General features: G+C 40.4%; 1 protein-coding gene and 2 non-coding genes across 4 annotated transcripts in view; 2 read left to right on the top strand and 1 right to left on the bottom strand.

Annotated features, from left to right (window-relative positions):
* Positions 1–20974, bottom strand: part of cep63 (centrosomal protein 63) — a 33959-nt gene extending 12985 nt beyond the window's left edge. Inside the window, exons 1-14 of one of the 2 annotated variants that reach the window (XM_035945820.2) lie at positions 20577–20974; positions 19941–20118; positions 19439–19534; positions 19148–19237; positions 18959–19048; positions 18686–18859; positions 16977–17122; positions 16662–16805; positions 14646–14748; positions 14355–14552; positions 13740–13826; positions 13382–13584; positions 13008–13302; positions 12810–12915 (exon numbers count right to left, since the gene is read on the bottom strand). In XM_035945820.2, the coding sequence (XP_035801713.2) occupies positions 12810–12915; positions 13008–13302; positions 13382–13584; positions 13740–13826; positions 14355–14552; positions 14646–14748; positions 16662–16805; positions 16977–17122; positions 18686–18859; positions 18959–19048; positions 19148–19237; positions 19439–19534; positions 19941–20118; positions 20577–20617 (1951 nt within the window). In that variant the 5' untranslated portion in view covers positions 20618–20974. Of the gene's footprint in view, positions 1–7321; positions 12916–13007; positions 13303–13381; positions 13585–13739; positions 13827–14354; positions 14553–14645; positions 14749–16661; positions 16806–16976; positions 17123–18685; positions 18860–18958; positions 19049–19147; positions 19238–19438; positions 19535–19940; positions 20119–20576 lie in introns of those variants that run through there. The other variant, XM_023264994.3, reaches the window with a different exon arrangement.
* Positions 20975–21296: 322 nt separating this feature from the next.
* trnap-cgg (transfer RNA proline (anticodon CGG)) lies at positions 21297–21368 on the top strand. Its single transcript has one exon. It is a non-coding gene; the product is annotated as a tRNA-Pro (tRNA).
* Positions 21369–21723: 355 nt separating this feature from the next.
* On the top strand, positions 21724–21795 carry trnap-ugg (transfer RNA proline (anticodon UGG)). Its single transcript has one exon. It is a non-coding gene; the product is annotated as a tRNA-Pro (tRNA).
* The last annotated feature ends 87 nt before the right edge of the window (positions 21796–21882 follow it).

The raw sequence follows: 21882 nt of genomic DNA, 5'->3' as shown, positions 1-21882 counted from the left end.
AATGATGTGTAAAATAGTGTAAAAAAAAAAAAGTCCTAGTTTGTAGAGATTATCAATTTTCCACTTTATTTTCTCTTTTTTTTAATTATTTATGCCAGTATAGTTGTGTTATATTGAGAAAACATTTCTGAGTTATTTCTACCTCTTGTCATGACTGTTCTGTTTCCATAGAGGTGCAAGATTTTAATCTGCAGTAAAAAAAAAATTTAAAAAAGAGGCCACAATGAGTAAAAATGTGACAGAGCAAAACATTTTTTTAAATTTAACTGGAGACTTCTGAGTTTCATCCCAAAAAAACCTGCACAAATAAATCAATTCATCAAAAGCATCTGCATATTATCCTGACAAGTTTGTATACAGCACCATCAGATAAATCGCATAAATAAACTTCCAACAGTCCATGGCTTAAACACGTCCAACAATCACACATCTTAACTCAGATCATGTTTATCTAAGACTCAGATGACGCACATTCTTGGCCTCTCCTTGCATATTTTAAAGCTTTCTCACTTCTCCTGAATAAGTCAAACAAACTGCAACGTTTATGTAATACTGAAAATGAGTATTTAAAACCCACTGGATCTGATTGAAAGTGTTGCTCAGGTTTGCTGGATCGACGCAGGACGAGCAGCCGTGAGAACCTGCTGATTTATGGCACAGTCGCCCTGCAGACTGATTCCCACAGGTGACGACAATTTTCTCTGTGATCAACAACAGTGACAATTTTATGGCTTGCGTAATTAAAGACTTAAACACACGTAAGCACCAAAGTTGACTCAAGCATGAAAGGAAGGCAAGCTGTTTAAGGGTCAATAATGTTTTCAGCCCAACTGAGAAGGTATTTAAATTGGCTTTTAAGATTCCAGATAAGGCAGAAAAATGCAAACTTCCACACACTGATGCAGAACTAGTGCTTTAAAAAAAAGCCATTAAAAGTGAAGTTTGAAATGTGGAAAGGTGGAATAAGGGGCAATAACATAAAAGGTTGGGGTACAGTGTGGTGATTCCTGCTTCCTGCATACTTCAGCGGGGGGGAACTGGGAGGAGGTGGGTGTTCTTGGAAAGGACAGATAAAGAGATCCATTTCTGAGTGAGAATAATCTTGATAACACTGTTGTTATCTTACCCCCACCTCCTTGTCAAGTGACAACAGCTGCCTGAAAGTAATGGAGCGTGAAAAGTCTTCCCTCTTGAGAACCGAGTGTACACATTCTTACTCAGTCCACTGCTTTCCTCTCAGTATGTTTGGTTAATAAGAAAACATACATATCCTTGATGGTATGTGAGACTATAGCAAGACTAACAGACAGAGATAATACGCTTTTCTCAGTCAGTGATCAAATATGTTGTTTTATCACAGCAGCTCTTGGCATTAAACCTGATTGATTTGGACATGAGGAAAACTGCAAAGAGATGTTGACATTTTTCTTTGGCAGAATATCGTCACAATTTAACGGTCAAATATGTAGTAACATGAGGAAAAAACATTAATATCCATTAGTGGTTCCTCTTTTCTTTTAGGCTCATGACAGTTTAGAGTCAATTTAGAGAAATTATACTTTCTCCCTTGTGATAGGTTCCATATGAAGCTAATGCAGTTAAACAGTGAAAGTGTTTTCCCACCTGACTGGACATTTAGTGCCACCAGTTGATAACCAACCCAAAAACTAAAACTAGAAACACATTAATTCACATTGACAGTTTTCTTGAAATTAGGTGTAAATCTGAGATCATGTTGGTGCGATCAGGAACAGGATCTACTTGGTTCTATCAGTGAATGGTTATAATCTGCTAAGATCTGCTAAGAATATGTTCATAACATTCGTTGTCTAACAGAGAAATTCATGCATGAAAAAGTTTCATTTTCCAAACATGTTCCATCAAAATGACACTTTTTTGCAGGGGCACTGTTGCTACATCCTGGGCTTCATGAAACCCAAGATGACTGGGATTTATAATGGGTGCAATAGAGACTTCATTTAGGCAAAACAACACTTTGAGGTAAATGCTCAACATGTTGAGAATAACAATTGTAACATGCTATAGTATAGTTGGTACGTTTCTTTAGTAAGTTAGCATACTAACATATGCTATTTAGTACCAAACAAAAGTGACTGACAGGTGGGCCTAATGACGCTGTTAAATGAAAAGTTAAAGTCACCAAATTTATTACAGTTTATTCAGAAGACATTAAACCAATTGGGATTGACCAAAGTTAATGCCAATTGACTTAGCCAATGTTGTTTAATAGCATCAGTGAACAAATACATCAACCTCATGGTGGCATCATAGGAGTCAGGAGATCATTGAAGTCAGTAAGTTTCATCCTCTGGGGACCACGAATGTCTGTACAAAATGTAGGTCACTAAGATACTCCAGTCTGGTTAACATTCTGTCAGTTAAGCAATTTCTCGGGCCTAAACTGGACAGCTATCTGCCAAAGGATGAGCAAACATTTCAGTAAAGTCTGATAAAAAGAAACATATATCTGTCATATATAAGGAATCATCCTATAAACCTTGATATTTATTTCACAATCTCTTTAACCCTCCTGTTGTCCTCATTTACAGCACCAAAAAATATTGTTCCCTTGTCTGAAAAAAATCCAAAAATTCAGCAAAAAGTTCCCCAAATTTACAAAAAAAATTGCAAAATCTTCAGGAAGAAAAGTCCTTAAAAGTTTCCTTAAAAAGTTTCTTTTTTTAAATCCCCAAATTTGGCACAAAATGAAAATAATAATAAAAAATGAAAATATTAAAAAAAAAAAGATTATCTAAAGTGATTCCATATATATCAGTAAAAGTACAAGAAACATTTTTTCCACCAAAAAATATTCAAAAATTACCCAAAAATGTTGAAAATGTGGGAGTTTTCACTGTGAAAATATTTTTTTCTCCACATTTTCAAACTTTAAAACGGGTCAATTTGACCTGCAGGACGACACCAGGGTTAAAGGGACTCAACCTCTGCTTGTATCTGACAGTAAGAGAGGAAGCATCAGCCAAGAAGCAGCTGCAAATCTCTGCAAATCCAAGTTTGAAAGAAGTTTACAACAAAGCAGGTTGAGGTTCGTAAATTTAGGTATGCTGTACTCATCTTATTTCCACAGTGTCATGGAAAGAAAGTTTTTTAACCAGATTTGAGGAAGGGTGTCACTTTGTCAGGAATTTCTCCTGAAAAGACGTACAAATCAAAACATGTTCAGTTGTTTATGTCACTACGGCTGAAAGAATGTAAACTGACTCTTCCCCTCGTCAATTCATCAGCGTATCCCAGGATGCTTGTGGGGCGTAGATTATAATCAGTTGCTCTGCATTGTTTTTTTCTCCCCCTTTTCCCATGCACTTTCTTTTTCAGGCACAGCCATATCAAGCATATCTCGGCTATCTCAGACTGACTGGCACCCAAAGTCCAATCTCAAACAATCCTGTCATTTGGGATCTAGCAGTTGTGTGAAAACTAGCAAGTCTGTTTTAACCGTTTTATGTAAATATGTAGTTACATTTGCAAAAATATGCAAATAAAGGACTTACTGTTAAAAATAATTTATCATGACAGTGCCACAGGTGTTTCTGTGCCATAAATCCTGAAGAACAAAATCCTGCATAAAGGTCACAGTGAGTGAAATCAGTGCATGCCATTGCATAAGACAGAGAGAGAGAAATGAGGCTAGCTTGGGATGTTTGTGGTTGCAGAGAGGAAATCTGCAAACTAATTACACAAAAGGATCCAAACAGATGCCCTCATTAGCAGTGAATGAACAAGGAATGTTCTAAATAGTTTTTACATAAGACACCCCAACATCAAAGCATACGGGGAAAAAATGGCCTCAAACAATTCCCTTTCCAGACTGGGATGCATACCAACAAAAAGGTGCTTCATTTTCCAAGAATTTACATTTTTGTGGCTTTTGGGGCTGCATCAGACTGTAGAGGGAATTTAAACTTATTGCCACGATGGTGATGGTTTTGTGCAGCTTTAGGGAAACATCACGGTTTGGGGTGATAAGTTTGGAGGATGTTGTCCAGCTGGATGCCTGCAGTCTGTTGCTATGACAGTAATGTATTCAACACAGGCCACAAATAGATGTGTACAAAAGTCACTGCAGAGACCTGACTGATTTGCTACGTGTGCTTTGTATACATGATACTCACAGTTGTCTGTAAAGTCTTTATTTCAGTATATACAGTCACAATTAACAGATGAAGTGAATATCATTATCTCTTTACAATGCCACCTGTGAAAGTTTGGAATATATTAGGTAGCAAGTAAAAAGTCAGTGTTTAAAGTTAAAATGTTGGAAGCAAGAAAAATGGACAGGATCTGATTGATAAACTGTGCAGCTAGATGACTGAGTCAGAGCATCTCTAGAACAACCAGGACTGTTAGCGTTCCTGGTACGCGGTGTTCAGTATCTACATAAAATGAACTAAGGAAGGACAAACACCAAACCGGAGAAAGGATCACGTGCACCAAAAGCTTATTGGTGAATCTGTGTAAAGGTCGGATAATTGTGAATACAACGGGTCGGACCCTAAAGAAGAGGTACTGCAGCACAAACTGCTAAAAACCTTAATCCTGCTGTGACAGAAAGGTGTCAGAACACACAAAGCATCACAGCTTGTCCATGCAGAACCCTGTCAACCACTAAAATCACCTGCAACAGGCAGGAGAGAGTCAAAACTGTACCACAGAGCAATGGAAGAAGGTGTCATGGTCTGATGAGTTATATTTTCTTTTGCATTGTGTGGATGGCCGGGTGTGTGTGTGTGTGTTGTTTCTGTAGGGAAGAGATGGCAGCAGGATCCACTATGGGAAGAACGTGAGCAGGTGCACACAATGCTCTGGACATTGTTCTGCTGGGAAACCATGCACTCATACTGAACATATACCACCTACCTAGACATTATTGTAGACCATCATTTTATAGCAGCAGTGGCCTCTGTTACAATCTATAACTCAAATTTAGATCATTGGATAACAGTCTTATCATCACTATGACAACTAAACTAACTCCATCCTCTGAGGAAGACCATGACATGTGACTGGAAGTAAACACAAAGTAAACAAGGCATGTGTTTGACTATTTTTATGCAACAATGCTCTACTTTCATGCATTTTTCTCTACTGTTTACATGCACAGTAAACAAGCATGGCCCGTAACTGGGACACTGGTGCATAAGTAGACGGACTCATTGTGTGTTAGAGGAATGAGCGTTTTCCTCTCGGCCTCTCTGGCGCTCTTCCCTTGGCACACAACAGGCCGATAGGAACGCGCCCCTCTGTCTCTGCAGCATTCCAAGCATCCTGCAGCGAGCGTCCAGAGTCCCGTCGCAACCTGCACCCACTCCCTCCAACCCCACCCTCCACAGTCAAGAACAATGAGACGTTCCCGTCGTCTAAAGGGGACGTGGCTGGAACCAGAAGTGGGACACGGACACACGCGAGGCACGACAGGCATGTTCTCTAAGACTCTGCCGTTGAATGTGCAACAAAGAGTGCATGCAAGCTGCAACAATTCTGGGAAAAGTCCACTTATCTTATGAAGGAAGTTCAGCAAGTCATAAAAATTCATGTTATGCGTGACGTCCATGAGGGTACAACAATGTGTGAAAGGGGCAGTTAATCAGATGAATGAGACTGAATAAACTTTGCACACTGTTTTAACATTTTTAGACACTGAAACAATCTGTGGGCTCTGATACGTTTACGGAAAAGCACTTCTTGATGCTAGTTTTAATCAATTACCACTCACAGAATCCGAGATACTCTTCTCATGCTCAGGAATTTCTTGACAAGTCGACTCTCTCTGCTTGAAGAAATCCCCGCCAAATTGCACTGCCTTTAGCCTTCTACAGAGATAAGTCAGCCTCTACACAAACCGTCTAAACTCATTCTTTATTCCCATGACAAGTTATGATCCTACAGATAAGGGAAATTCCTCAAACAAATTCCTCAGATACCTCAATCCATCAAGATGGCTTGATAATGTGAACAATATCCCCACTGAGTGTTCACTAATTTACTTATGTGTTGGTTTATTTGAGGTCAGAGCCTAATTTCCACTAAGATATCTGGTTTGTGACGAGGTATTTTAGTTTCTTGCCAGCAGCAGACCTTAAACCCAGACACAAGCCTGTGAATTACTGCGTATTACAGGGTAACTGAGGAGTTTCTGACTTGGCGGCTTCATTCCCGTTGACTTTGGTGTGACAGCAGAGAATTTAATTGCTCCCTCTGCTGTGTGTTTGTGGTAGAACACGAGCAGCAATGAGTCCATAATTTCTAGCCAGTATTTCACTTGATCTTGAGTGTGTTTGCAGAGATGATGCTTATGTTTAAATGACAACCTTGAGTTAGTCATGATATATATTGTATTACTTAACTCTTGCATACCACAAATCTGATTTTATGTTAAGCTAGGCCACCTTAAGTGTCATGAAAGGTGGTATTAAATAAAATATATTATTATTTTATCATGAAAAAGTATTTATACTCATAGATCTTGTGTATGCTACGAGAAGTACATGAATTTGTAGGAATTTTTTATAGGACAGTAGAACAGTTTTTTGTCATAAATATCATATCAGACACAAGTTATAAAAACAGAGTGTTTTATTAAACAGTTACGGAGCATGAACTGAGCAGACTCCTTCTAATAAGGACGGCCATGAGGTGCAGCTGTCAGCTTTATAAAATGTTAAGTTTATTAAAGAGGCACTCTACCAGTTTTGCACAATAAGCACAGTTTTCCTATCACAAAGTATTATTCAGCCTGCGTTCTGAGGCTGTGGAGGAAAATCAGTTGCATTATGGAAAATGTAGGATGTAGAGTTTGGGGGCCTGACCTACATGTAGCTTATATTTCTTTCCCATGTTGCATCCATTTCCTACTTTTAGAGTCCACATTCTGCACATTTACAGGATGAATTTATACTTTTTGGCTCTACTGGTAGATATTTATATGCTTTAATGTTCCAAAAACACACTAAGTTTGTCATACTGTACATTGCTGCAGCATTTCTTCATACTCTGTCTAAAATGCTCCATTTTGGCTCTTGTCTGTTTAGGTCAGGAGCCAAAATGACCACTGGCCAGTAAAAGTGAGCTAATGTTGGTTATGTACTGTAACCTCAGAATTCTGAGTATAAGCAGAGAGATGTTCCCCAAGCAGAAGTCCTAGGTATTTTTCCAATGCCTTGTATGAGAAGCATAAATTCACATTTATTATGTTGAACAAGAGTCAATAATCTCACAGCCACAGCTCAGTCCCCATCACACACATGCAGGCGGATATAGAGAAGTTAAAGTATGTTGTAAATGAAGTCACATGTGCAAAGATTTTTATTATGAAGTTTTACTACAATGTTGTGGAGCGATATGTCAAATACAGAGTTTTACATATCAAAAATTAGAGATGCTGTGGTGTTCATAACCTCAAATGTGGTGCACATGTTCTGGCATTTGTCCATGAGACAAAGATAAGTAATTGATTAAATATCCGTTGCAGCAGCACTGCATCTATAAAGCGTCCAAAACATATCAGCAGCTGTCTGCCATTATCTGCTGGTCAGTTTTCAATGTAGCAAATACAATATAGTGGGTGGACAAGTGGACAATCTGAACACGGTGTCGGTCTGAGAGCCAAACTGGCTGCTCAGCAGATGTTATGCAAATGAATTACATGGTATTATATGATGTAGATAGAGAAAGGAAGAAAACTTCACATGAGGTGTTTCAGGCAGGTAAGGTGCAGATTTGTCAGTGGAATAACTGACCTTCCTTTGGACTTTGTAAGGCTGCAGTCATTCTATACACACAACTAAAACTATAACACACCAAAGGAGACAGGAAAAAACCCTACAAGCATAATTCGGTCTCTATCTCGCTTTGCATCACATTATTAGTTGCACTTCTAACATTTATCATGACGGGGATAAAGCTTTCAGTTCGTTAAACTTATAAATTTGCCACTTAATCATCTTATAGCCTGAAGCATTTTTCTCTAATAACTGTTACGTAAATAAAGCGGTCCAAACGCTCCCTGGACTTGAATTGGCCTCACTCCTCCTCCCTTTCACTAGGCCCCTTCAAGGAATCTCCACATATAAAAACCTTTTCACCTCCCTCCAGAGAGAGCCAGAGGAATGCCTGCCCTGCCAAATTCCTCCGCTGTTTGTTGGGGCTTACAGTGCTAGTAACACAGGCTACCAAATACCGAAGCGAGAAGTCAGAGGACCCGAGGCAGCAGAACATTACTGATGTTTTGTTATTGTCAAAGTATGACGGCACAAATGAAAAACACATACTTCTGGAGGTTTGTTTTTCACTTCATTTCCATTCTATCAGTGTGTCCTTCATTAGGAAAGCAGTAAAACATAACTACACCCCCCACCCTGGCCTTTCAGTGTTCCACATGGTTGATATTAACATTCCACCAGCTTTCTAATGATGAGGACAAAGCAGGCCGCAGGGGAAGGTTCATGACAGCATTGGCATGGTGCACACATTCCTGCGCTAGACAAGCTGGAGGGCCTCTGCAGGGTGGGTGCTGACGATGGTGGTGGTGTTTTGGAGACGAGTAAACTACAGAAAGACGAGAGCTACAGTGAGAGCACTCCCTTGAAGACACAATGTACGGTACATATGTCTCCCAGTGATGACAGACATGCAGGGAGGATGCACACTCCTCTGGCTCACAGCAACATTCTTCTCTCTTGATGGAAACGTAAAGCTCGCATTAGCGCCACGTTCCAGACAACTTGAAAAATTTTAATATGCAGCTTTCTTTGAGAAAAAAGGACCCCTTTACGTCAGATGTCCAGCAAGTTCCTCAGGTGGAATTCAGCGACCAAATGTCAAGTTATGTGAGGTCACACAAGTCTGGCAGACACCATTATGAATGCCTGACAACTTCTTAAGCCCTTGTCAGTCCTTTAAAGGCACTGTTGAGACCAATTTTCAATTTTTAACAACAATTCCACTTGCAGAGACAACTGTGCAGCAAAATGGCGTACAGAGTAATGCAATCAAGAAGTTCAGAAAATGTGCCTATAAATCTTCAGAGCAGTCCTTGTGTGCAGAGACACACCGCTCTCAGTGCTCCTGCCACCTTAAGAATCTTCTCTGTAAGTCCAGATCTGACCACTTGCAGGTGCGATTTCACCACAGACCTCAAACTTGTGCAGAGCAAAGATCACTGATGTGACACAGATCATTATGTTGTTTTTTTGACATTCACATCATTGTTCACTGTGAATTTGTCCACCAGGGTCAGACTGGCAATGCCGAATCCTACTGTAACATCCTGAGGTATCTGAGGAAGAACATTCAATGCAAACACCCTGAACTGTGGCCTGTGCCATCAAGGACTCGTGGTTTTTTGGGACACACAAAGGCATTTGTTGCTCTGTTCCTGCTCTACTCACAGGATTTGGCTTCCCATGATGTCTTCCCCAACATGAAATTCAAGTTGAAGAGTCGCCACATCAACACAGTGGAGGAGATCCACTGCACGTCTGAGATGGTGCTTGACTCGCTTTTACAACAGGAAGCATTCAAACTGTAGCAGGAACACTGGGAGCAGTGTGTTGCTGCGCAAGAAGATAGAACTGACTCTGCACCACATTCTGAGCCCCAGCAGTGATCCTGCTCTCCTTATATTTTTACTCACTGTGGGCTTATTGTTCACTGCAATATTAAGTCCTGCACCTCTATGAAAACAGCTCAACCATGGCTAGAAGTAGAGAGAACTCAGAAATGTCCTCTGTGCAGTAGAACAAGGTTATAATGCCATATTAAAGAAAAAAAAAACAGTGAATTTCTTAAATATTTATTTTACAAAAATTTTTAAAAATCTAGAGTCAACACGTACAATTGTTTTCCAAGAGTCCACGTGTAACAAATACTGGACAAAGGGGTCTTTATATGCCACAGATATTTTACCATTTACATTTTTAATCGGTCTCTATACTTATCTCCTTTCTGATTTGTGTAAACACAACCTGAGGTACAACTGAATCACTAGTGGCTTCACTTCACAGTTGTCCCAAGGAAAGCAGATTTTAGTACTTATTTTTACATTTTTAAATGACACGTGCACAAAAAAGTTTCCAGATTAAACAGTATGTCACACACGATTAGTCCAGTGACCCTCGGAAAGTTGAATATCCGATGATTCTTTCTATTTTCACAGCTTCTGGCTCTGATAAATAGGTTGGTGATGTCTTAAAAATAATACACCGTTTAAAACTGCAGGCAGGTTTTTTTTGGCTCAAAGAGTTAAATCAGGTACACTGTGTACTTTTCAGAGGTGCAGTTTCGCTTTTTAGTTACATCTCATGCACTGTAATTATGCTCCCCTGAAGATACACGTAAACATCTCAACAGACCTACACAAAAGAATGTATTATCAGTAAATACAGGTTGTAGAAGCTCCCCTCCCAAATCACAAGAATTCTACGTATATCGTCCGGACCTGTACATCAACTAAGCTTATTCATTGATTTATTGCTGGCAGGATGCAGGTTTGGAAAAGTGATGAAAGTAAATGTACTAAATATAATTCAAACCTTCCGCACAAAACGGTGACATTAGCTTTAGACATTAAGCTGTCTATTCATAAAAACAATCACATCCCCGTGTTTTCCTCAGCTGAAACACATGAAGGTCTGAGGTCATCTCAGCCTGAAGGGAACGCAGCATAACATAAAGCGAAACACTTCAGATATGCCACAAGCAGTTTGCCTGAGCCGGGCTGCTGTGGAGTTTATGAGTTGTGTGCGTAATGTTGAAATGGCAGTGGAGGCTGGGTCATGTTCTCTCAGAACGACTTCTGAAGACGCTCTGTCCACCCACGTTGGAAATCAGATGTTTATAGTCGTTCCAAACGGCCACACTGGATGGAGGCGTGAAAAGTCAGCCGTCGCAGAGAGACGCAGAATCATTTAAAAACAAGCTGAAAATTTCCAACGGTCCCTCCAGGGAGACACTGACAGAGCTGCACTGGGCTCATCACATGACAAATGCCATTCATAGTTTATACAAATAAAAAAGTTCCAAGGAGGAGTCCACAGCAGGAAGAAGGTGTGAATGTTGGACTGTTGGTTTTGAAAGTTACTCATGATGGCACAACACCCAGAGACGGAGTAGATGGTGTAGGAGGACTGAGTTTCCTACGCTATTCTACATGCAGTTCAGAGTATAAATCCAGTTTAACTCACGCATTTAGTGCAGTTATCTAGTCTTTTTCCACAAGATTGCAAACTGACTGGAGCTGATTATGTGGATAGGATTAGAACTGTAGCAGTAAGTTGATAAATTACGGTTAGATTAATCTTAGATGGTTCAAAGCTTCTCAAAGACTGAAATTTATTATTAGTTGCAGCACTAAAGCTAAACAGAGAGAGTGTAATGTCAGGCAAAATTTTACAGCTGTCGCTATTTGTCAGCAGCTGTAACGAGATTTTATACACAAATTTCAAGCAGTGTGAAACAGGATGCCAGTTTGTGTGTCTTTCTGCAGTGTGTTTCAGATGACAAACCCATGGAAGTGAGTCTTTGTTACCTGAACATGTACAGAAAGCTTGTTGTTGTCTTTGTGGTGCAACTTGTAACACGGGATATGAATTGACACATAACATATAATCACCTGGCCTCTGTCAGCGCTTTCTCTTTAAGATTAGTTGGATGTGAACGCCGCTTCCAAGACACACAAAAGCTGAAACACTTCATTTCAGCTTTGGATACATACAGAATAAACAAAAAGAGTAAAAATCACAGGTAACCAATGGAGCTAATCAGGCATGCCTCTACGCTGGTGGATTTTTAGTAACTTTTTAATGCTGATCGGCCAGGGAAGCTGACCAGCATCTCTCTTCAACCAGAACCAACTTGATGTGTTTGCAGCGCGTCTGAACAATGAGCCGAAATACGATCAAACTAGCAATATGCACAAATGCAATATACAGATTGCAAGCGATGCAATTTTTGGAGAAAATGTTAAAAAGTGTCACAACACACAAATGGTGCTACAGAGATGTCCTGACCTACTACTAATACTGTCCAGATCGAAGGGAACATGCTTGGTTGGAACAGATTGAATGACTAACTTTTATTTTGTTTTTCAGTGGAAATGAAATAGAAAAATCAGCATTCCCACTAAAGCCATCTGTTAAAATGCCATGTGACTTTTTGGCATTCCAGCTCTGAAGTTTTTGCTTTGTTAATTATTTGCTGAGTCACTGGCGGATCTGCTTTTGGTTTTGGTTTCATTAGTTTAGTTGGCTGGCTTTAGTTTAGTGGAGAAGTCTGAGTGTGGCGGCCCACAGCGTGGCACGGTTCAGAGCCTTCTCCCTTTGTGTTTCATTTGGCTGTTGCTCTCGTCTCTTTTACTTTTGTTCAGTGTTTTCCAAGTATTTCTTGGTTCTGTACGATTAAACTTGTTTTGAATTGCAACTGGGGCGCAGTTGGATTTAGGGACCATAACATATTTGGCGTCTTGTAATAAAATGTGGCCTTTACTACTGACAGTTGTTAAGAAACACTTGGGTGAACTTAAAGCTCTAAGCTGCCATAATGATCTCAAATGTGCAAACCATGTAAGAATAGGAACAGATGTTTTTAAAGTTCAGTCAAGTGAGGCGGAAACCTTCCCATCTGCTGCCATTCTAAAACATAATAAAGCACATCATTACTCTCACTGCTGTGCCTTAATCACTGACCATCCTGCACAGACGTCTGAGCAGATTCAGGCCCCGAGCCACCTGACAGGTACTTGTTCACCGTCCTGATGGTGTTTTCTTTCATACCCTGGATGTGGCTGTCCAGCCTCTGCAGCAGCTCCTCAGTCCGTAAATTCTCCTCCTCCAGGAAGCGAGTGACCGTTCCCTCTGCAGGTGACGTTGACAAAAGCTCCTGGGAGGGAAGAAAAGCACCCAACTGTTGGATTCTTTACTAAAATAAGCAGCAGAATGTTACCGCAGGTTTTAAGTTTTGAGTAGCCTCACCACAGCAGAAGGTTTTTCTCTGAAGCCTGAAGTCAGAGAGTCTTCAGAGCTTTGACCCTCAGCAGCAGATTCATTGACATTTAACGCTACAACGGGGCCTCTCCTGGACAGTCTGGTGCTGCTGCTGCCAGAGGAGGAGGATGAATGAGGTCTGAAGTCTTGGTTCTGGCTGCTCGGCTGCTCTGTAGGGGACGATGACAAGGTGTGAAGCTCCTTAAAGAGCCTCTGGATCTCCCCTTCATAGCAAGTGCTGTTCTCAGACTTAGCTTTCGAGACCTGTAGGTCGTCCTGCAGCCTGCAATGATAAAGAGTCCCACAGTGCTTTATCTTTTACTTTTTGTGCATGTGTATGTGTTTGTGGATATACCATGTACCTGTCCTGAGCAGGCTGTGGTTGGTCAGTGATGGTGTGGCTGAGCACAGCTCGCTCATATTTGTCCTGACAGGTTTGGTTGGAGACCTCAACCTGTGACCTCATCTCACCGAGTGCCTGCCTTAGCTGCTGGTTCTCCTGTTCCAGGCTGCTCAGAGAAGAGACATAACTCTCCCTCAGTGAAGCAAGCGAGGAGTCTCCCCTCTGTGGTGAAAGAAGCAGTGATTCAGGGAGAGAGATGAGTCAGATTTAGAAACAAGCACTGAAGCCACATTAAGAAAAGAACCGTGAAAGAACCGTGGCTACAGCTGTCTGTGAAACTGTGTGATGACTATACAAACATGTCATAGCAGACATACCTTGGGTGACTGAGATGGCAGTCTCTGGAGTAGACCTTGGATATGCTGGTTCTCAGCTTGGAGAGTCTCCAGCTGGATCTGAGTTATCTGAGAAGAAAAATGCGACTTATTTCACTGAACACCTGAGCAGACAGCGAGCTTGTTGAGCTCTGTTAGGATCTTAAACCACAATCTCACTAAAGATCAAACACTTCTATTTTTTATCTGATGTGGGTGCTTCCTTCACTGTAACACTCTCAATTACACAAAATTTAACCCCTTGACATCTATTGTCGCGAATTCACCACGTACCACTTTCATTCAGACTGCAGCCAAGATAGCGTATCCGTTCCCCCCAATGCCGGTTTGTGCATATTCAGAACATACCTCGGAACCTTTTGCAAGCACTGGTTTCTTATAGGACCGGTCGGAGTGGGACCTAATTATTATATATCTGCTTTTATTATTATATATCTGTTTTTATTAATATATATCTGTTCTATGTGTAATAGATAAATTAACAATCTTCACTTATTTTAGCATCAGCTGGAAAGCAAAAATGTTTTTTATTTAATTGTAAATAAATTCAGGCATCAAGGGGTTAATCATTTCACATTCAGAATGGTCTCAGCTCACTTTAAGCTCTGTTGCCTTCTGCTCTGCTCGCTCTGTTTCACCATGAAGCTGCTGCTTGATGCTGGATGAAGAGTCGCTGAGCGATGCGATGGTGAGGTCACGCTGGTGCAGCTCTCCGGTCAGCCTCGACACCTCCTTCCTCATCCCTTCAACCTCACCGCTGTGAGTCTGCCTGGCCCTTTGAAGCTCCTCTCTGAGCTGCAGAGTAAATCCAGAGAGACGGTGGTGCTGATGTCAACCAAGTGAACGACCAACATATTAAAAGTCCAGAATGTCATTTTTTTCCCTGACCTTTGTCATTTCAGCAACAGCGGAGTCATTTTCTGCTTTAAGGTTCCTCAGCTCCTGTTCTGTCTTTGAGTGGTCAGGTCTCTGGCAGCTCACCTTCTCCAGTCTGAATCAAACAAATGAAACCAATGATATGGCAAACATAGAACACAGAATAAAGATTTGAATGGAATCCATTCAATTCTCTGTTTTTAGGACTTCCATAGTCACATTGAGTAGATAAGTATCCTCTCTTCCTGGTAAGACCAGCATTTAAAACCCGTGCTGTTAACTGGGGACGAGATTTAAAGGACCGTCCTATTTTTAGAATCCCTGAAAAAACCTGTGACTTAAACTCATACATCCCCTAAATTCCATAAACATATTCCAACACTTTGACTCCCAAAAGGACACATCAGATAACCATCCCAGCCTCCTGGTTCCACAGTGTATGAATGAAACGTGATTAATATCCTCTGATATTAAATTCCAGCGAAAACAGGCAGATTTACACCTTCTGATGAATGATGAGTCTCATCTTTCATATTCCAAGAAATCAACACAAAATCAGATGGAACAGCTTGAGCGCTGCCAAGGATCAGTCACGTTCAACCGAGAGCAGCACATGTGTTCAAATGTGATCAGTGAAGGAAGATAAAATCAGATTATTCACTAAGCATTAATATCACACTAATACTCCATGAAAAGTAAAAGTCTTGCATTCAAAAGCCCTCTTAAGTAAATGAGTAATTTCAGCAAAATGTACTGAAAGTATAAAAGTAAAAGTATTTTTCTGCAGGCAAATGTTTCCTGTCACTGTTTTACTATTATATATGACATTTTTAATAACTTCTGCAGTAATGCTATTGTTGTATTTTACACTTTAAGGCTGAGCTACTTAACAATTTGATTCCAGATGGGGTTTTTTAATCAGCAATGAATTCTATTCTGCAAAATTATCATCATTATCAAATCTGCTTTCATGAGCTCTAAAAAAGCTGTTTTCTGCTTTGTGACATTTTCCAGCTAACACTGAAGGGCGTTTTAAATTAGTTTATTAAGCTTCAGAAGTAGGAGCATTTTGTCAAACCACAAAGACACACTTAATCCTTCAGTTTATCACAAACATTCTAAAAATCTTCATTTTAATGTACACTACCAGTCAAAAGCTTGGAAGCACCTTGTCATTTAATGTTTTTTCTTTATTTTCTTACCCTTTAAGCTTTATTAGTTTTAGTGTTCTATTTTGTATTATGTCCTGTTTATTTTAGATGTTCTCTCTTGTTTTATTTTAATTTGAGCTGCCTGGTTCTTTGGCCGATGTCATCTCTAATTCTTCAATTCTCTAATTCTCAAATGTTTTGATTTTTCATTTTTAACTTTTAACCCCCAGTCTTATTCTTTAATTTTTAAACTGCCTATTTCCCCGTTTGATTTGCGTGCTAATCTAGCTAATTATTCATTTAAGTTATTATCACTTTAACTATTTATATTAACTGACTGCTCCGTCTTGTCTCCTTATGTCTTGCTTGCTTGTCTGTGTTGCATGTTCTGACAGTCAAAGCAGCTTGTGAATTCTGTTCTTAAGGGTGCTATGTAAATAAAGTTATTATTACTTCTATATTATTGCACTAAAAAAAATCTTTTAATAAAATAAGAATGTACAGGCTCTCATGACAAAATGACTTGTTCTGTATAACTAAAGAAAATGTGGCTGTTGGTGACTCGAAAAGGGCACAGAAATGGATGAAAAGGAAACTCTGGATTCTACCTGTTGGATTCTGTTTTTTGGTCAGAAAAAAAGAATGCTAAAACACACACACACACACACACACACACACACACACACACACACACACACACACACACACACACACACACACACACACACACACACACACACACACACACACACACACACACACACACACACACACACACACACACACACACACACACACACACACACACACACACACACACACACACACACACACACTATAAGTCTTACAGCATCTGTACAAAGATTCCATCATTCACCTCTCTTTGAGACAAGCCAGTTCAGCCTTGAGATGGACCTCACATGCTTGTGCACGGTGAAGTTTGGCTGCTGTTCTCTCCAGATCTGATCGGAGGGTTTCCACACCAGCGCAGCCCTGAGCTGCCAGACAGTCCTCCAGAGAGCTGCACACAAGAACATCCAATAAACACGGCAGTTTACAACGTTTCTGCTGGACTACTGAAAACCAACTGGAACCACGCTGCAGTTCGTCCTGCCCACAGTGTTGGTACGGAACGCCCCCTTGTGTATGAGTTACTGCATCATAACAGACTGGACGTGTGAAATCCACCCACCGAATCACTTCATCTTTAGCTTGCAGCATTTGGTTCAGTCTGACAGCTTCATTACGCAGCCGTTGCCGTTCCAGACTCGTTCTCCGCACAAATGTGTCCTGACAGTCCAGCGTGGCATGAAGCTCCTCGCGTTCTTCTGAAAACGGCTGTGGAAGAGTGAACCATCAGCTGATTCAATAATATTTTAAACTGCTGCTCTCTTAGACTGTCTTCTTGCTGTTGCTGACTATTTGAGTGTATACACGGATGATTTTGTTTGGATTATTTAAAATTGGTGGATGACAGCAGTGAAAGATGTACTCACATAATTCACTTAATTACAATTCACCAGTAAAAACACTCCATTACAACAAAAGTCCTGCATTTCCCTCAAGTATAAAAGAATTCAAGGATCAGCAAAATGATTAAAAGTCATCCTTCTGTAGAAAAGTGACCCCTTTCAGTGATATATTTTTAACATACTGGATCATTCTTTCTCATGCATCAGTTAAACATGCAGCTTTCTACTCTTACAGTTTGATCTATTTTATATAAAGTAGGCAGTTTAGTCGCAGGGATCTTGAGTCACAAGACAAACCTGAAAAACAGATAAAAGTGTATTAAAGGTTCAAAAAACCTCTTCTATAAGTATCCTTATTACTTTACTTCAAAGTGTGAGATCATGTTATGTAAAGTCTTAATATAAAAAGTAACTACAGTACCATTCAAAAGTTCGGGGTCACTTAGAAATGTCCTGATTTTGAAAGAAAATCAAACATCCAGTGTAGACATTGTTAATGTGGTAAATGACTGTTGTAGCTGGAAACAGCTGATTTTTAATGGAATATCTACAGAGGGATACAGAGGAATATTTCCAGCAACCATCACTCCTGTGTTCTAATGCTACATTGTGTTAGTTAATGGTTTTGAAAGGCTCATTGATGATTAGAAAACCCTTGTGCAGTTATGTTAGCACATGGATAAAAGTGGGAGTTTTCATGGAAAACATGAAATTGTCTGGGTGACCCCAAATTTCTGAGCGGTAGTGTATATCTGACAGACAAATGTAGTGGAGTATTCTTTACAGAGATCTAAGTGATACAGTGCTGCAAAACAAATTGTTTGGTATTTGTATAGATAGCAGTTTTCTTACAAAACTAATGTTGATCATCCGGCTCAAAAACTCGCAGATGATTTTATCTAACGTACGTGTACAAGTTCAGAGCCTGGTCATCCATGTGTGTGACTGAAAAATAATCTTATGCTCGAGGGGTTTATTACTATATTATTATAAGAAATTACATGATAAAATCGTCAGACGTTAGGCTTCTTTGAGGCACCACTCTGCTATTTTCTCCGTATAGGTGATTTCTGCACTAATATCAGGCTGTTGGTCTGTTGCCAACCTTTGGTGGTGGGAACAAATGGAAGAGACACTTCAGTGTGTGAAAAAAATAAGTCCCAGAAAAAAACAAACACTATATTTTTCACATCCATATTGCCTCTTAATATAAAAGTGCATATATGATGTATTTTTTTGTATATTTTAATACAGGTAGTGAGTCTGACTCCATTAAGGAAAGCTTTGTTGTGCTTATGCTACTGGCTATAGCAGGATTCTCATACATTTATGTGATACGGGATGGTAGAAGAGCCTAAAAAAAGTCTAGCTGATGGCATGATCTCCGCTATCTATCGCTACTGGTGCAGTTTCCTGCTGTTCTGCTAACCTGCTGCTCTCTCTGGTACTGTCCCAGCCACACCTCCAGCGGTCGGAGACGCTCCAGTTCGAGCTCCTGTGAGTGCAGGCTGCCCTGAGTCTTTTCCAGCTGAGCGCGTAGATGCTGCAGCTCTAAACAACACTCCCTGTGCTGCCACTCCACTCGCCGTGATGCCAACTCGGACTGGAAATCAGGTGACAGACAGCGCACGTCAAAAACTACCTGTTGCAGTTTTAATCTCTGACTTGTGATTCCATGTTTAGGCTACACATCTGCTTTTACCTTCACATGTGAGAGCTCATCCGTCAGCCTCTTATTATGGGCCTCCAGCGCTGTCAGCTGTTTCTGGCACTGGGAGGGTTGATGGTATTCCTGCAGGATAAGGACGGTTATTCTCTACATCACCAGCAGATGGTAGAAATCTGCAGTTTGTATATGACTGAGGTAAATAAACAAAATGTGATAGGGCACCTTTGAAACATCCGTCGTTTTAGCTCCTCCACTGTTCTCCTTGAGCTGTTTACGCTGAAGCTTGTGGTAACTTCTCTTTAATTTATCCAACTGAAAGAAAACATTTTCATCATGTTTAATTCAAATTATCGTACAGAAATACTTTCTTCTGTAAAAAACTTCACTGTCAAATGCACACAAGTATAATAGCTTACAACCACAGAACTGACAAAATTTGTAGAATGCATATCTCAATCTACTGATCCGTCAACCAACACACTGTTTAACTCTGTTACAGACGAGTCGTCTCACCTCTTCTCGGACTTTCTGCAGTTGTTGCTCGTATTTGGCAACTAATTCTTGCCGATCAGTGTGAACATCTTCCAGCTGCTTGCGGAGCAATTCGATCTGCAATCAGGGGTGATGATGTTGATGGTATTAAAAATGCAAGTTTAGCCTCAGCTTTTACTGGAGATACATTTTAGTAAATGCTTATATTCCAGGGTTTTTTCCTGGTTCAGAATGGATCTGTGGTGAATGACAACATACATGATCGGTGTACATACAGTAAAGGCATTTTTCTGTTGTTTCTGACCTTTTGATACACAATAATGGTTATGTTTAAGGAAAGATAACACCAATGAACAAAACTTGATAAAATGTGAAAGGATTTATTTTAATTTTGGTGACATTATGCACTAAAAAGTCTGTGCTCGTAAAGGAGTAACAAAAGAAAATGTTTTCCTTGTTGGTAAAAAGTGAAATCTATTAAAAAAAAGAAAGATGTGACTTTTGTTAAGCTCTTCTACTTTACCTCAAGGTCCCTCCTTTCAATGATATTTCTCGAGGTTAAAAGTTCCTCTTCTCCATTTTTCAACTGGAGCTCCAAGGCCCTGATCTCAGCCTCCCACTCCCTCTTCTGATGATTGATCATGATGTCAATCTGTCTCATTAGCTCCTGGAGCTCTGGCTCACATGAAGACAGGACAGAGCTGGAAGACGAATAAACAACAAAAAACACGGTGACAATTGCAACATTTGTTAACATACTGCGTAACGGATGTCAAGAGGTTGTCATTCCTGTAAGAGCTGGTTTTGAGTGATCACAGGTGTGGATTTCAGAGAAGCACAGGGGATACATCCCCCTCAACATTTTTACTCCCAAAAATATGAATATGAATTAAGAGCTCCTAGAACCACTAAATCTATCACATGTTCTGTTTAGAATTGTCACTTTGTGCTTGAACTCACTCACTGTTTACCTTTACATAACAAAAGATATTCCACCTTAAATAGATGCAGAAACTCACAAATTCGAGCATATAAATTAAGCAGAGTGTAGGAAATTAACGGTTTGACACTCGGAGTTTACAAAAGGACGACATCCACACCTCTCCAAATTTCAAATTAAACCTTATATAGTGAGAACTCAGCTCAAGTTAGACGTTACCTCAGATCAGGACTCTGCATTGATCCCAAAGAAGCCTCCATCTGGTTCAAAGTGATGCTGTCGGTGTTAATAAAGTGTTCTTAACAGCGCATCTCTCGGTGCAGCTGTGCTTTTCCTACAAGCTAAATGATCTAAACTGGCATCCAAACAGTACGACCGTTACTAACCAGAGCAAAACTGAGCAGCAGCGGCCAAGTTGCTGAAATTAAGATAAACAGCTACAACAACTTAAGTATGGATACAGTTTCAACACCGTTAGCAAACCATATTCGGTAGCTCTGGTAGCTCCAGTGTGTCCAACTACATTTGTGTACATCATTAAATGAACTCACTTTTCGACCATGTTTTCGACTAACAATTGCTCTGGCTACAATGGATTTCCTGGTGCAAGGCGGTAACTCCGCCCCCAACCCGTGACCTCAGCACGCTGTACGTCACTACTATATTAAGCGAAATTACAGCTGTGCTAATAAAGCTGTTAAGAATATTAACGTTTTGTATTTAGCACTTAAGGTTTCAGAACAGATGTTGCAGTAGTGGCATACACACATTTAAGCAAGTGGCACATCACAATGGAGCTTATCCATATCTCATTTCATCTGTCCAAAACTGGACGTGCAGTCGGCTAAAGATAGATAAATCATACAACGGACACTATACCTGACACACTTCGCTAGTTAGACGGATTAAATCCAGTTGTATCAGCACACATGAACACGTGGCTCGTTGGTCTAGGGGTATGATTCTCGCTTCGGGTGCGAGAGGTCCCGGGTTCAAATCCCGGACGAGCCCAATTTTTTCCGACAGTAGCGAATGCAGCTGGAAGGCAAAACATACCATCGCCCCAGATAGCCCTTAGTGGTGGCTGCGGGGATCCGGAGCGTCACAGGTTGGTCCCATCTGCACAGCAAATGGTCCACCGTGTGTCGCTATGCATCTGAAGCTGCGTTTACCGCGGTACCCTAACGTTAGCGCTATGCTTCGCATCGACCGTATACAAATATAGCGGTGTATATATATATATATATACACACACCGTGTATGACCACTACAGATATGTCACCTCTGCCCTATGGATTCCTATAAAAATGCCATGTATCATAAAAATTTTTGCCATAAAAACCCGAGCGTCTTCCTCTCTGTATGTGGCTCGTTGGTCTAGGGGTATGATTCTCGCTTTGGGTGCGAGAGGTCCCGGGTTCAAATCCCGGACGAGCCCTCTCTTTTCTTGTATAATTTCTTGAGCTATTCATTTAATACATCCACATTTTATCTTAATCTGAGCTGCACCCACCGAAGTTAGCCT

The sequence above is a fragment of the Amphiprion ocellaris genome, chromosome 2 (genome assembly GCF_022539595.1).
Source record: "Amphiprion ocellaris isolate individual 3 ecotype Okinawa chromosome 2, ASM2253959v1, whole genome shotgun sequence".
Classification (NCBI taxonomy): domain Eukaryota; kingdom Metazoa; phylum Chordata; class Actinopteri; family Pomacentridae; genus Amphiprion; species Amphiprion ocellaris.
The sequence above is the reverse complement of the archived record's forward strand: the minus strand, read 5'-3'. Positions and strand labels throughout refer to the sequence as shown.